This window comes from Perognathus longimembris, chromosome 7, assembly GCF_023159225.1.
Source record: "Perognathus longimembris pacificus isolate PPM17 chromosome 7, ASM2315922v1, whole genome shotgun sequence".
NCBI lineage: Eukaryota > Metazoa > Chordata > Mammalia > Rodentia > Heteromyidae > Perognathus > Perognathus longimembris.
Window position 1 is genome coordinate 2,167,024 of NC_063167.1, and position 15,514 is coordinate 2,182,537.

The following is a 15,514-nucleotide window of genomic DNA, read 5'->3' on the forward strand; positions in this document are numbered from 1 at the left end:
GGGGGCCCTGTGCAGGAAGGGGGGTGCTGCTGGCCGCCGCGGCCCCAGGCTGCAGGCACCTGGCCCTCTGGCGCTCCTGCCCATGCCCAGGCGCAGCGTGGCCAGGCCCTAGCTCGGGGTGGGCTCTTTGGTCAGATTTCTGCCCTGTGTTTACGTGAAAGCAGCCGCGACCAGCCGCTGAGGGACAGAGCACAGGACTCTCCGCCAGAGAGTTGCAGATGTGGTTTAGAATCAGGACGTGGAGACACAGGAGGCCAAGGGCCTGTCACCGCTGGGTGTGTGTCCTGCGAGAGCTCTTACTCAGGCCTCCCTTGGGGGTGGGGATCTTGCTTCCGATCTTGGCCACGGATGAGCATGACCTGGCTGCGGTGGGGCCTTTACCTGCAGGGAAGACAGTCATATGGGACACAGGGAATGTGCTAGAGCAGGGACACACTCCTCACTGGGGCAGGAGGAAGGGCTGGAACAGAGCACAGGCCTGAGGCTATGGCTGTCTCCCAGCCTGGCAGGTGACAGTCCGCAGGTGACCACAGCAAGGAACTGGTCCCTGATGGAGATACTCGCACGGCGGCAGGAGAATGGACAACGGCTCAGAGAGGCCTTTCGTAGGGGCAGAAGGAGCCATTCCTCCTGCCAGCTCAAATGCCCAGCACTGGAACATAGCAGCAAGGTTGGGCACATGGCTAAGAGGAGCCACGGGCCTAAGGCTGGACCAGGATGGCATCTGGCCACGTGAGCCTGGGGCAGGGCCCGGGGCAGCCTGCGGTGACACAGGTGTCACTTCTAAAGTGAAGGTGCATGCTCTCATGAGGTGACCCAAGTCGGAAACAAACCAGCGACCCGGGTGGTTTGCAAGCAAAATAGTAGCACTACTTATGGGTCCATTTAGGTCCATGTGTCCAAGCCCTTGGGCTCCATCTTGTAGGGAGAGCCACGGGCCACCGTGAGTGTGTCTTGTCCTTACTGGTTGAATGCCTCTAGGAGGAATTCAGTGGAGCAGCCGGAGCCGGTGCCCACCAAGAACTCGGTTGTGAGACTGGCCTTCTGCTCACGAAGGAGCCAGAGCACCGAGTGCAGGGATTGGTGCTGGGCCCCGCAGGGCACAAGCCTCACCCCGCTGGGGCGACTGGGCCTTGTGCAGGACGTGGACCCCCCCGCTCCCCAGGGGCCAGGCCTCACCCCGCTGGGGCGACTGGGCCTTGTGCAGGACGTGGACCCCCCCGCTCCCCAGGGGCCAAGCCTCACCCCGCTGGGGCGACTGGGCCTTGTGCAGGACGTGGACCCCCCGCTCCCCAGGGGCCAGGCCTCACCCCGCTGGGGCGACTGGGCCTTGTGCAGGACGTGGACCCCCCACTCCCCAGGGGCCAGGCCTCACCCCGCTGGGGCGACTGGGCCTTGTGCAGGACGTGGACCCCCATGCTCCCCAGGGGCCAGGCCTCACCCCGCTGGGGCGACTGGGCCTTGTGCAGGACGTGGACCCCCCCCCCACTCCCCAGGGGCCAAGCCTCACCCCGCTGGGGCGCCTGGGCCTTGTGCAGGACGTGGGTCTTGCGCAGGTTCATCGTGCAGCCGGTGGGGCTCATCAGGTGGGCCTTCCAGGCCTGCAGTGGAGGAGGGGACAGTCAGTGTGGCCACCGGAGGGGCCAGGGCGAAGCTCGTGACCTCCATGACGGTGCAGGCCGCGGGTGTGGCTCCACCCCAGCCAGTGCCAGGGGCCCACAACCCGCTGGGCCTTCAGAACCAGGTCTGGGAGGAGCCGGGAAGGGCGTCCTGCCCCGGGTGAGGCTGTGGGTGAGCACAGGCCCTGAGGGTGGGGTCAGAACCCGGTGTGCATGGACTGGGAGGTAGGGCGGGGTCAGGTGGCAAATGCGCTTGCTCGGTGTGTGGCTGGGCGCATGCCGTTTGCGCTGCCAGCTCAGCTGCCACAGCGGGCGCTGGTTCCCAGCACAGCGGGCCCCAGGGGAGGGGCGGAGACCACCAGCCACCGTCGGCACCGCTGAGCGCTCAGCTCAGCTCGGGGCAGCTGGGGATGATGCTGTGCCAGGCAGCAAGCCTGGGAAGGGAGCCCATGTGCACACCGACGCCACTCATGTCAGAAAGGGAGAGGACGGACAGCGCCGCGGCTAAGGGTGCCGACTCAGAGCATGCCGTATTCTACACGGAGGGACATCCACCAGAGCTCTGATAAAAACTCCCCCAGGACTCGACTGTGAAATGCACCAATGAACCTGGGTGCGTTTACAGTCGCTACGGAGCCCGTGCAGCTGCTTGAGGACAGAAGCAAGGCCCGCGGCTCCCATCGTTGAGGGGTGAAGGCGAGTCCTGTGTTGTCTCACGGGGGGCAGAGCCAGGGTGGAGTGGGGGACGTGTGTCACCTAATTCCACATCTCTGGGCCCTTGGGGACCGGAGCCTGGGCTGGAGGATGGGGACCTGCAGAGACGGAGCTCATGAGCTCCAGGGAGCCTCGCAGCTGACAAGATGGAAGGATGGAGGCCACGCCTCGTCCCCCCACGCTTCCTCTGGCTCTGCCCATGGAGCAGGCCTGGCTACAGCACCCGCTTGCAGCCCCGTGTGTCTCAAAACAATTACCCTTGGAGAGAGAGCCCACCCAGGCTGCAGGAGGCGATCGGAGGCTACGAGGTCGGATGGCAACCTCAGGAGCCCCGGGCAGAAGCCCGAGACGGCGTCGTCACCGAGAGCGGGGACGGAGTGAAGGGGCACCCTACGGTTACTCTGCAAGTTCAAGGTGAGGTGGAAACCAAAACATCGGCTGCCACGGAGGAGCCAGGACCTGACCTACACTCGGGGAGCCGGAGGGGAGCCAGAGCGGGCCTGCAAGGGTGATGCGGCCCCACGGAGGGCAGCGCTGGCTGGCGTGGCGTGCAGAGCCATGGACTGCCCGGGGCCCCGGGCCGCCTCTGACGGTGGAAGGGCAGAGCACCACGCGCTGGCCCTCCCCAGCGAGTCGCCACGTGCCTGGGGTAGGGAGGCCCCACAGCGGGGCCCAGCTGCGCCCCCGCCCCCCCCCCCCCGCCAGCAGCCAGAGGGCTGCAGGGTGAGGCCGCAATCTACCGGTGATGGCGGTGAGCAGCACGGCCGTCCGCTCTGACCTCCTGCAGAGTGGGGGCGCCTGGAGGGGACCCCTGACGAACGCTCGGGAAGGCAGGCGTGGGGCCGCCCGCGCACAGGTCCTTCCCCGACGCGCGGCCGGGGGCGCGTCCGCGTGTCTCCCACGCCCCCACTCACCTCCTCACCCGGCGTGAAGTTCTCATGGCACAGAGGACAGCGGTTCGCCAGCTTCTCTGACTTAGCAGCTGAAACGATTTAGTAAACTGATTTAATTGAGCCGAGTGAGCTGCTCAGATGGTAGAGCACCTGCCTAGTAAGATCAAGGCCCCGGGTTCAAACGCCGGTAGCCCCCTGCCCAATAACATAGCTGCATGTCTGAAAGCTAAGTAAGGGAGAGAAACAGGACACGTGGATAGCCTGGCTGGGCAGACAGGCGGCTGGCGGGCAGCCTTGACTGTCACTCCACTCCAGCTGCCCAGGCCCAGGCCCAGGCCTGCCGAGGGGGTGGGGCACTCACCGTCCCCCTCCCTCACCCTCAGCTGCCCAGGCCCAGGCCCGCCTGCAGGGCGCAGGACACTCACGGTTGCATTCCCTGGCTTTGAGGTGTCTGGGCAGCTCCTCCTTGGGAACAGCCTCGCTGCAGCGGTGGCACTTCCCAAACTCGTCCCTTTTGTCACACTCTGTCAGCAGGTGCTCCGTCAGGCTTGAGATCTCGACCACCTGCACCCAAGGGGACCCAGGGCTCACTGCTGAGCTGCGGCAGCGTCCCGCAGGCCGGCCCTGCTCGGCGCCCACACACGCAGGACCGTTTGCCAGCGCTGATTAAACCCTCGGTACTCATCCCACAGGGCAGCTGTAGGCGCGTGAAAACCTCTCCACGCCCCTCAGAACCACCAAAGGCCCTGCAGAGTGGTGGGGGCGGGCTGATCGGAGTGCCGTGTCTGCCAGGGGCGGAGGAGTTCATCAGTGGTTGGTTCTATGTATGGCTCTGGATTCAAATTCTGACTCCCCAGTGGTGTTTTTTTTTGAGTCCTGGAGCTTGAACTCTGGGCCTGGGTGCTGTCCTTGAGCTCCTTAGCCTCAGTGTTATGTCTGGCTTTTTTTTTTTTGGTGATTAATTGGAGTCTCATGGACTTTTCTGCTTGGACTGGCTTTGAACTGTGATCCTCAGATCTCAGCCTCCTGAATAGCTAGGATTACAAGTGTGAGCCACCAGCGCCTGGCTACTCAGTATTTCTAAGAACAGCCAGAGATAAGAATCTCTTGCCAATGGGGCTGGGAATATGGCCTAGTGGCAAGAGTGCTTGCCTCCAACACATGAAGCTCTCGGTTCGATTCCCCAGCACCACATATATGGAAAACGGCCAGAAGGGGCGCTGTGGCTCAGGTGGCAGAGTGCTAGCCTTGAGCAGGAAGAAGCCAGGGACAGTGCTCAGGCCCTGAGGTCAAAGGCCCAGGACTGGCCAAAAAAAAATAAAAAGAATCTCTTGCCAATTTACACATGTGGCACCCTGAGCTCTGTCAATGGACTCCGCACCGAGCTGGAGAGGACATTCCCACATGGAAGTTTTTGGAGTCTCCTGTCAGAGGGTTTGGTGCCAGGACAGACTCCTACCTGGGCCTGAAAGAGCCCAGGGCAAGGGAGAGAGTGGCTTCCTGTCTAAGAAGGTGGGTGGCTTTGTACAGCTACTAAAGGATAATAAAAAATACATAAGAAGAAAAGACAAAGAAGCAAGCGAACAAAAGGAGCATGGCACTGTGGGAAAATGAGCTTTATCACCCGTGGGCAGGGAGGGGAGGGGGGAGCAGGGAAAGCAAAGGAAGAAGTGTGTTCAACACCCAACTTGTGAGATGGTAGGCCCTCTGCACAACACCTCAGTGATAACAGTAAAATTGTATGAAAAGAGAAAAAAGCATGGAGCAGGCGCTGGTGGCACACGCCTGTAACCCTGGCTACTGGAGGCTGAGATGTGAGGGTCGCAGCGGGAAGCCAGCCCAGGCAGGGAAGTCTGTGAGACTCTCATCTCCAATGAACCAGAAAAGGCTGGACGTGGAGCTGTGGCTCAAACGGGGAAGAGTCAACCTTGAAACCAAAGCTCAGGGGCAGTGCCCAGGCCCTGAGTTCACACACACACACACACACACACACACACACACACACACACGGAGCATGAGCATGGCGGAAGCAGGCCAGTGCCTGCCCAGCAAGCACGAGGCCCTAAGTTCAAACCCCAGTACTGCCAATAAACAAACAAAAAAAAATTGGTGAATTCAGAAAGTTACGGTAGGGAAGACTTCTCAAGCAGCTCATAAAAAGCATGAACCACGAAGAAGACTGGGTGGCGGTGGCCACAGGTGGCACATCGGTACTGGGTGGGATCAGGAGTAGCTGGGGCTCTTGGGGTGGTGACGGCCACCCGGCGGTGGCCTCTGCTGCACTCCCGCGGGCCTCACCTGCCGGCAGTGGCCGCATCTCGTGAGCATGAGGCAGTGCTTCCAGTAGTGCAGGTCCAGGCCTTCCTCCGTGAAGGACTCGCTCCGCTCCCCACAGAAGATGCACAGGCTGCGAGAGAGCACAGGGGTTCCTGCCAGGCCGCCCCAGTCCCGGCCCACACGGACCTTGCTGAGGGGTGGGGGTGTCCTCCCGTCCTGCACCGCCCAGGCTGGCTGGCAGGGCCGAGGGGCCCCGTCAGTGCCACGCGGTGGCTGAGGCGCGTCAACTGAGGCTCCCCGGCTCTGCATTTTGAAGGCAGTCATCAACACGTGGGAAGTTTAGATCACGAGGAAGGAAGGGGCCTGAAGGGCCTTGCGCCTTTGTCATGGCCACTGGGTGGGGAAAAGCGTTTTGTTGCCACAGAACTTGTGGTTGGTGGGGCAGTGACGTGTGCTGGAGTGATGGGGGCGGTGGCCCCCGGGACGTGTGCTGGAGTGATGGGGGCAGCGGCCCCCGGGACGCGTGCTGGGGTGCGGGCGGGGGCGGTGGCCCCCGGGACGCGTGCTGGGGTGCGGGCGGGGGGCGGCGGCTCCCGGGACGCGTGCTGGGGTGCAGGCGGGGGCGGCGGCCCCCGGGACGCGTGCTGGGGTGCGGGCGGGGGCGGCGGCCCCCGGGACGCGTGCTGGGGTGCGGGCGGGGGGCGGGGGCGGCGGCCCCCGGGACGCGTGCTGGGGTGCAGGCGGGGGCGGCGGTCCCCGGGACGCGTGCTGGGGTGCGGGCGGGGGCGACGGTCCCCGGGACGCGTGCTGGGGTGCGGGCGGGGGCGGCGGCCCCCGGGACGTGTGCTGGGGTGCAGGCGGGGGCGGGGGCGGCGGCCCCCGGGACGCGTGCTGGGGTGCGGGCGGGGGCGGCGGCCCCCGGGACGCGTGCTGGGGTGCGGGCGGGGGCGGCGGCTCCCGGGACGCGTGCTGGGGTGCGGGCGGGGGCGGGGGCGGCGGCCCCCGGGACGTGTGCTGGGGTGCAGGCGGGGGCGGGGGCGGCGGCCCCCGGGACGCGTGCTGGGGTGCGGGCGGGGGCGGCGGCCCCCGGGACGCGTGCTGGGGTGCGGGCGGGGGCGGCGGCCCCCGGGACGCGTGCTGGGGTGCGGGCGGGGGCGGTGGCCCCCGGGACGCGTGCTGGGGTGCGGGCGGGGGCGGCGGCTCCCGGGACGCGTGCTGGGGTGCGGGCGGGGGCGGCGGCTCCCGGGACGCGTGCTGGGGTGCGGGCGGGGGCGGTGGCCCCCGGGACGCGTGCTGGGGTGCGGGCGGGGGCGGCGGCTCCCGGGACGCGTGCTGGGGTGCGGGCGGGGGCGGGGGCGGCGGCCCCCGGGACGCGTGCTGGGGTGCAGGCGGGGGCGGCGGCTCCCGGGACGCGTGCTGGGGTGCGGGCGGGGGGCGGGGGCGGCGGCCCCCGGGACGCGTGCTGGGGTGCGGGCGGGGGCGGCGGCCCCGGGACGCGTGCTGGGGTGCGGGCGGGGGCGGCGGCTCCCGGGACGCGTGCTGGGGTGCGGGCGGGGGGCGGGGGCGGCGGCCCCCGGGACGCGTGCTGGGGTGCAGGCGGGGGCGGGGGCGGCGGCCCCCGGGACGCGTGCTGGGGTGCAGGCGGGGGCGGTGGCCCCCGGGACGCGTGCTGGGGTGCGGGCGGGGGCGGCGGCCCCCGGGACGTGTGCTGGGGTGCAGGCGGGGGCGGGGGCGGCGGCCCCCGGGACGCGTGCTGGGGTGCGGGCGGGGGCGGCGGCCCCCGGGGCGCGTGCTGGGGTGCGGGCGGGGGCGGGGGCGGCGGCCCCCGGGGCGCGTGCTGGGGTGCGGGCGGGGGCGGCGGCCCCCGGGACGCGTGCTGGGGTGCGGGCGGGGGCGGTGGCCCCCGGGACACGTGCTGGGGTGCAGGCGGGGGCGGTGGACCTTTCTGATCCAAGACAACTGTGTGTGGGCATAGGGTGATGTCCCCAGTTTTCAGGCCGTGGTGAGGCGCCCACTGACGGGGTGGTGAGCGCAGTGACCCATGGGGAGCCACCCATGCCGGAGGTTTAGACTTTCTGCCGCAGCCCTCGCACGGAGGTGGAGCCGGCTTGACTCACTTATCCCAGTAGTGGTCATCAGGCGCGTCCGGGGCACCGGGTGGGGCTGCTTTTCTCCCCTGAGGGTCTGGCAGAGAAAGGAGAAGGGTTTGGGTAAGCTTTTGCAGAGCCACTTACTTTAGCAGCACGGTGGTTGGTGCTGGGAATGAGCGGAAGCGGATTCCAAAGTACAGTCACCTACCCTGACTCCCGGCCGTCACAGCTCCGCTCTCCTTCTCCTGGGACAGAACAGAGACACCGTCACCCTGAGTGTGCACTGTCGGCAGTAGTCAACACGCAGGATAGTTTCTATCACAGGGAAGGACCCTGAAGGTCCGCGCAGGCTTGTCGTGACCGCTGAGGGGCGAAAAGCGTTTGGCACCCACAGAACTTGTGGTACAGGACCCCCACGTGGGCTGGGGCAGCCCAGGGCCGGTTCCGGGCTGCGGCTTCAGTACAGCTGAGGAGGCCTGGCTCGGGATCCCTTTCTGCCTCTTGCTCCATTGCTGATCTGTCCTGACTCCCAGCCCTGGCGGGAAGCTGCCGTGGCTCTCCTCCCCAGCAGCTGTGTTCGCAGGCGTACGTGCCAGCCTGCCTGTGTGCCCCGCCAATGCCCTGTGTGGGGCATCGGCTTGGCAGGTCCTGAGAGATCACCCCTTTCTCCTGCCCTGGGGCTGCGTGGCTGTTAGCCACTCCTACCCCCTTCCGGGTTGGAACTGGAAAAGGTAGCAAACCAGCCCCGCCTTCCGCCTCGGCCACGTGTGTGTCAAAATGGCGCTGGGCCAGGCCCAGGGGGCGGTCCTGTGGGATGTGACAACCGCCCATAGGGGAAGTTCTGTGACATCACTGTGATGGACAGTTCATCAGCCTATCGCTAGTATCCAGTTAGTCCCTCCCCTTCCTGCCGCCATTACTGTCATATAAACCCCTCCCCTGAGTAAAAGGACGGATTTCCCAGAAGTTTTCCCTGAGACAGCCCGTGTGTCCTGCCTCCTTATTCTTAGCGAGTGGGTGGGGGGGGGGGCATCTCGCGGCCACACACGCCAAGGCTTGCACGTAGCCCTCACTCCAGCTTTGCCGTCCACGGGACGGGCGGCTCACGCTCGAGGGTGAAAGGGGACTACACAGGAGGTAACAAGGCCTGACACCCGCTGCTCCTTTAGCACATGCCGTGAGGGCGCAGAGCCAGGCAGCTGCAGCTGCCAGCAAGAACCCCGTGTACTTTGCAGACGGAACCTTGAGCCCGTGAACAGTTCTTTTTCTTTTCTTTTTTTTTTTTTTGTGCCAGTCCTGGAGCTTGGACTCAGGGCCTGAGCGCTATCTCAGCTTCTTTGCTCAAGGTTCACGCTCTGCCACTTGAGTCACAGCTCCACTTTTGGCTTTTTGTTTTTTTGTGTTTTTTTTTTGCCAGTCCTGGGCCTTGGACTCAGGGCCTGAGCACTGTCCCTGGCTTCTTCCCGCTCAAGGCTAGCACTCTGCCACTTGAGCCACAGCGCCACTTCTGGCCGTTTTCTGTATATGTGGTGCTGGGGAATCGAACCTAGGGCCTCGTGTATCCGAGGCAGGCACTAGGCTATATCCCCAGCCCTCACTTTTGGCTTTTTGGAGCTAAGAGTCTCATGGGCTTTCCCGCCTGGGCTAGCTTTGAACTATGGTCCTCAGGTCCGAGCCTGTTGAGTAGCTAACATTATAGCCATGAGCCACCGGTGCCTGGATCACCACTTTCTTCTTAGGGTACTTTCTTTCAACTTAGGAACTTAACTACAACATTAAGGTTTCAGTACTAATTCCAGCCCCAGGCATAGGGCAGTTTAGTCAAGGACACATTTTTATCCAGCCAAATGGTCTGGTCCCACTGCAAGCAACAGGCCGGAGGCTTTGGGGAGGGCTGCAGGTTAGGAGTATTTCCAGACTTCCTTCAGTCAGAGAGAAACCCTTACCTCTTCTTCCCCGTCTCCTCCCTGCCCTCGACCTCCTCTGGCCACCGGCCCCTGGCCCCCTGCAGCAACTTCCTACAAGCCCCACAGCTGGAGGCGTTGCATTTCTGACTTTTTTTTGCCAGTCCTGGGCCTTGAACTCAGGGCCTGAGCACTGTCTCTGACTTCTTTTTGCTCAAGGCTAGCACTCTACCTCTTGAACTGTAGCACCACTCTCAGCCTTTTCTGTGTATGTGGTGCTGAGGAATCGAACCCAGGGCTTCATGTATACGAGGTGAGCACTCTACCACTAGGCCACATTCCCAGCCCTGGATTTTTGACACTTGAGTCCAACTCCCAACCTAAACTAACTCAGGAACAGCAAAGATACCACTTGTGCCAAGCAGCAGAGTGAACTGCAGTGGAAACCCACAGTCATAGGACGCGCGCATGTTCCCGACCTGGACTTCAGCCTCCATTTCCTTCAGGGCCGCCAGCTGCCCCTGTAGTGCTTTGATTTCTTCTTTCTTCTGCTTTTCTGCTTCCTCCGTAGCGGCTCTTTTCTGTGCCTGGAAAGATCATTTTTCTGTGAGGAGGGCTTTCTGACAGTAGAAGACACCGAGGTTTATTTCTGACACATTATGATACTTAGCGACAAGAATATAACTAGGATTAAGTAAATTGCACAGGTTAATGTCATGAAAGCTTAATGGCAGACAAAGGTGCCAAGCATGGGTCAGTCTTCCCAGACTGGGGTGTGAGGGGCTCACTGGAAAGAGGCAGAAGAGCCAGGACCAGAACTCCAAGAACCAGCTTTCTTACTGCAAGAGCCAGGACTTGGGGAACCAACATTCTTTTTTCTTTTTGGTACCAGTGCTAGGGATTGAATTTAGGGCTTAGCTTTTATGCTCAAGGTTGGCACACTAGCACTTGTGCCACAGCTATACTTCTTCTGGCTTTTTGGTAGTTAACTGGAGATCAGAGTCTCCTGGATTTTCCTGCCTCGGCTGGCTTTGAACCCTGATCCGCAGATCTCAGCCTCCTCGGTAGCTGCGCTGACAGTCGTGAGCCACTGCCCCAATGGCATCCACTTTCATAGTGTAGGAGCCAGGTCCTGGACTAAGGGAAGTATCACTCTTAGCTTCGTCCGTCTCTCACAAGGGCGAACTCACCCTAATTTCAGCGTCTGTGAGCCTGCCATCTATTTTGGCGAATCCCTCAAAGATCGTCTTGTAGAGCAGGTTCCGGCGCGTGCTGCTGTCGTCTGGAGGGAGGTACTCCAGGGCGAGGGCCGGGTGCTGCCGGTACACGTCCAGAATCACCCGCACCGCCATCTCTCGCACCTCGTACACTCGGTGCTCCAGGGTGCTCACTGCGAACTGAAACAGAGTTGGAGGCCACGCGAGGGGCCGCTGATGCTCAGGGTAACGAGGCTAACTTCCTTCGCATACGAGAAGACACACAGGCGCACCACACAAGTTCGGGAAGGAAATGCTCAGGTCCCCTAGGTCCGTGCCATTTCCTCGCACACACTGCACACGTATGTGTGCCTCGGCTTCTGTCTACCCCGCATCAGGAAGCACCGCTTCCCAGACTTCACGTGAAAATCACAGCACACACTAGACACGTCGACAAGGAGACACGGCGGCCCTCACGCACCTGCCTTCAGTCAGCTACGACTGTCCTGAAGTGCTGCGGGGGTGGCTGGCCCCGCTGAGCCTCCCTGGGCCGCCCTCTCTCGAAGCTGATGTGCGAGCCCACCTCCTCTGCAGGTGTCTGCCCACACTGTGGGTGCTCCTGCCACCCTGCCCTCGTCTCGAGCCCCACTGGCCTGCGTCCGGCTTGTCACTGCGGTCACTTCTGCCCTCGGGGCCCCTGTGCACGGGGACTCCTCCTTCCTCGGCACTGTGGGGCCAGGGGGAACGTGACCCGGACACCACGATTGCCACCAGTGCACCCTTCAGACTCGGGCCACACCGCGGGATGCCCTGGGCACAGATCACGACGATCGCCTCACGGACCCTCTGCCGTCCTCTGCCCTGCTCTTGTCTGAGCCCAGCTCGTCTGTTCACTTAGCCTGGGGCCTGGCAGTTCAGGTCCTTGGTCCTACGGCTCCCTGGCCTGGTGTCCTGCTTTGCCCGGTGCCCTCCGGCCTTGCCGATGGTATGGAGCCACAGCCACAGAGCGCCATCAACGTTCAGGCACCGACACCCTAGGGTTTGTCATACACCAAAGCTCACTGGGACCAACGCTTCGCCTGGTCTGAAGTGGGGTGCTGGGGGATACCGCTGCAGAAATAGGAATGTGTGTGGCCCTGGAGAAATAAGGACTCAAACTTGGGGGCAGGAGAGGGTGATGGCAAGCCGGGCGTGCCGGCACACACCTGTGAGGCTGGCTCTCAGTGATGAGGCAGGAGGGGCGTGATTCAAGTCCAGCTTGGGACCACACAGTGAGGGCCTGTGTCACACGGAGCTAAACAAAGCCACCAAGAGACCAAGACCGTAAATAATGTCAGGCCAGCGGAAACGGCAGCAACAACAGGGCACTGGTGGCTCTCGTCTCCAGCCACCTCTGACAGGGTCCACAGAGCGGAGCTCGAGTCAGGACTGGCGGCGTGAACAGGACAGGGCCCTGCGCAGTCAGAGCAGGGCAGTGTCACGGCCTCGCCTGCGAGGAGCCGAGGGTGGGGGGCTCTGGGGGCCGAAGGCAGTGATCCAGGCTGGAGAGGAAGGTGGCTGTGCGGAGGATGCGGCTATTCAGTGTGGCTGTTACCTCCCTCACGCACCACGTTCTGATTCGTGCAAACGTCACGCCACTCACGGCGGGCGGACGGAAGACGCGAGGTGCCCTCAGGCATTGGGCAGACCTGGTTATGGTCACCCGACACTGATGAGCTGTGCCCCGGGCTGCAGGCCACGTGGCGCGTCGCCGCGGAGCTGGCTTACCTTCATCACGTTGTCCACGGTGAAGCCCGAGTTCTCCGTGCCCAGGTCCCTCAGCAGCCGGGCCAGCAGGTCCACTTGGCTCATGGCCAGATGAACGGAAGTGTTTGCTCTCAGCGGCTGCACCAAGGCAGGCGGGATGATCTGCAAACACCTGACCTCCTTGAACAGGGCCATTTCCTGCAAAGCCAAGGGGGCCTGTCACTTTCTACTTGAAAATGCCACAAGCAATGTGGTCCACGTGGCGCAATCTTCACACTGATGCAAAACAGGGAAAAGTGATCGGAATTAAACGACAGGAAAACCGCCGATGTATAAACTCACATTTCTACTCAATGGTACAAGCCCCATGCACAAGAAATAAAGTCACGGTCACTGGGAGATTAATGAGGGCTGCCGAGAAAACAGTGGGAAACTTGAGGGTTGAGCTCCAGTACTCCTCAGCTTCATGAGCGAGGTTAACCTGAGCCACACAGGAGGCACAGACTGGAGCATCATGATCTGAGGCCAGCCTAGGCAGAAAGCACAAAATCCACTGGAAAAATGACCTGAGACAGAAAGAGCTAAGGCAAGGCTCAAGCAAGTACAAGGGTCTGGGTTCAAACCCAGGTATTGAAAAAAAAAAGCTATCTGTAAAATACTTAGAGAATGGAATTATACCTTCACATATAATACATTTTTAAAAATCTTTTTTGTTGTTGTTGTTTTTCTTTTTTTGCCAGTCCAGGGGCTTGGACTCAGGGCCTGAGCACTGTCCCTGGCTTCTTTTTGCTCAAGGCTAGCACTCTGCCACTTGAGCCACAGTGCCATTCCTGGCCGTTTTATGTGGTGCTGGGGAATTGAACCCAGGGCTTCATGTATAGGAGGCGAGCACTCTTGCCACTAGGCCATATTCCCAGCTCCATTTTTAAAAATCTTAAATGATGAAACCAACATATTTTTGGAAAGCTGCCTTTTAAAGTTGACATTATAAAATACTGAAGCACTTGAATTGCAGCATAGGAAGAAATGTTTTCCTTTGCTTTGGAGACAGGGTTTCACCACGTAGCCAAGGCTTGCCTCTCCCTCTCAGTTCTTCCTCAGCTTCTGGAGTGTTGGGATTGCAGGCAGGAGCCACCACGACTGGCTAATAGCTCCATGGATCATGTCATCTAAAATAATCTCTCGGGGCTGAGAATATGGCCTAGTGGTAAAGTGCTCGCCTCGTACACATGAAGCCCTGGGTTCGATTCCTCGGCACCACATATATAGGAAAAGCCAGAAGTGGCGCTGTGGCTCAAGTGGCGGAGTGCTAGCCTTGAGCAAAAAGAAGCCAGGGACAGTGCTCAGGCCCTGAGTTCAAGCCCCAGGACTGGCAAAAAAAAAAAAAAAAAAAAGTTAAAATAATCTCTCATTTTTCCAGCACAATTAACTTTGTTTGGGCCCCTGAGTTGACTGTACAAATATGAAAGACCAAAGAAGATAAACTGCTTCAGAGAAGCATGTACCGCAAACTTCTTAAGCAACAAACAAGAGTGGTAGACATGTGGCCGCTCATTTGGCAGGTTTGCGTGCAAGAGCTCAGTCCCTGTGACGTGTCACTACAAGGCCACCTGAGATGCAGACTACAGAACAATGGCAGGGTCACACACTCCTGTAATTCCAGCTGCTGGAGAGGGTGGGGCAGGAAGATCAATGGAGTCTACGAGTTCAAGGTGACTCTGGGCAAGAAAGTGACACGTTGTCTCTTAAGGAAAAACAACAACACGTCCTTCGTATGTTAATTAAAAAAATAAATGACGATCAATGTATGTTCCAATTTTCTTCCTTGAAAACTAACATTCTGTCCAAATTTTATACTACATTATTGAGAATACGGTGACACTTCAATATGATTTTTTACCTTCCTATTAATGTTAACTATTTTCCTAATTAATTTCACTTAAAATTTTTAAGTTTTTTTTTTAAATATAGGAGATTTGCAGCTCTTCATATTTTAGAGAAATGACCTTTTGAGACAGGAAACTATTAGATTCCTACCTCTGAAAAGATGTGCACATTCACAAAATTCTACGGAGGATTTTAAGGAATTTGTTAGATCTCTGGGAAATGTGGCTTAGTGGTAGAGTGTTTGCCTGGCACGCATGAAGCCCTGGGTTCAATTCCTCAGCACCACATACACAGAAAAAGCCGGAAGTCATGCTGTGACTCAACTGGTAGAGTGCTAGCCTTGAGCAAAAGAAAAAGAAGCTCAAGCACAGTGCCTAGGCCCTGAGTCCATGCCCCAGGACTAGAAGAAAAAAAAAAAGAATGCCTACACTGGCTAATTAAAGAGAGTAAAATATTTTTATTGTGTTAAAGAATCTCTTCTCTGTTCACATCTACTCAGTTTTTCCCACAACACCCAGCCTGGAGAAGGCATGTTTTGTCAACGAATGAAAATTGGATTAAGAGTTATACATTTATTTGTATCCTCATATTCTCTGTTTTAGTATGGGTGGGTTTTTGGGGTTTTTTGGTTGGTGTTGGAGCTTGAACTTGGCCTGGACGCTGTCCCTGAACTTTGGATCTCAGCCTCTTGAGTAGCTAGAAATATGGGCCTGCTCATTTCTTTTTAAATGTAAATAGTCCATGTTGCATAAAAGAAATGTGAACCCCAAACCACTGGTTTTACTTAAAGGTTATGTCTAAGCCAAAACTCCTCTCACTGGCATGGGGTGAACAGGAGGATGGCTCCGGGGCCTGGGGCTCCAGGGGACGGCCGCGAGGGGCCCAGGGCCAGAGCTGGGGGAAAGGTCACACCTGAATGAAGTTGGAAGCCATGACACGGAGGCGGGCCGAGGAGTCTCCGGTTCTGGCGAGCAGCGCAGGCAGTGTCCTTTCCACGCAGTGTGTCGTCTCAGCTTTACTCAGCTTGTGCTTGGGAATGTACTGCGTGATTATCATCTTCAGCAGCTTCAGGGACGCCTGAAAGACCTGCGGGAAAGGGGGTAACACACGGGGGCGGTGGCTGGAGTGGCGACATCAGACTCCACGGGACATCTAGCCTGAAGGGCTGGCGTGGCAGGCAATCTGGAA

At 60.1% G+C, this 15,514-nt stretch overlaps 1 protein-coding gene across 6 annotated transcripts in view; it reads right to left on the bottom strand.

Annotated features, from left to right (window-relative positions):
* Window positions 1-208: 208 nt before the first annotated feature.
* The window catches only part of LOC125354493 (centrosomal protein of 104 kDa-like), a 32,910-nt gene continuing 17,604 nt past the window's right edge, over window positions 209-15,514 (bottom strand). For all 6 annotated transcript variants that reach the window (XM_048350117.1, XM_048350118.1, XM_048350113.1 and 3 more), the window contains 11 exons: window positions 15,239-15,412; window positions 12,461-12,637; window positions 10,688-10,894; window positions 9,977-10,084; window positions 7,802-7,838; window positions 7,621-7,687; window positions 5,525-5,633; window positions 3,652-3,790; window positions 3,248-3,315; window positions 1,511-1,601; window positions 209-381 (listed from right to left, as the gene is read on the bottom strand). In XM_048350117.1, coding sequence (XP_048206074.1) covers window positions 266-381; window positions 1,511-1,601; window positions 3,248-3,315; window positions 3,652-3,790; window positions 5,525-5,633; window positions 7,621-7,687; window positions 7,802-7,838; window positions 9,977-10,084; window positions 10,688-10,894; window positions 12,461-12,637; window positions 15,239-15,412 — 1,293 coding nt within the window. In that variant the 3' untranslated portion in view covers window positions 209-265. The remainder of the gene's footprint in view (window positions 382-1,510; window positions 1,602-3,247; window positions 3,316-3,651; window positions 3,791-5,524; window positions 5,634-7,620; window positions 7,688-7,801; window positions 7,839-9,976; window positions 10,085-10,687; window positions 10,895-12,460; window positions 12,638-15,238; window positions 15,413-15,514) is intronic.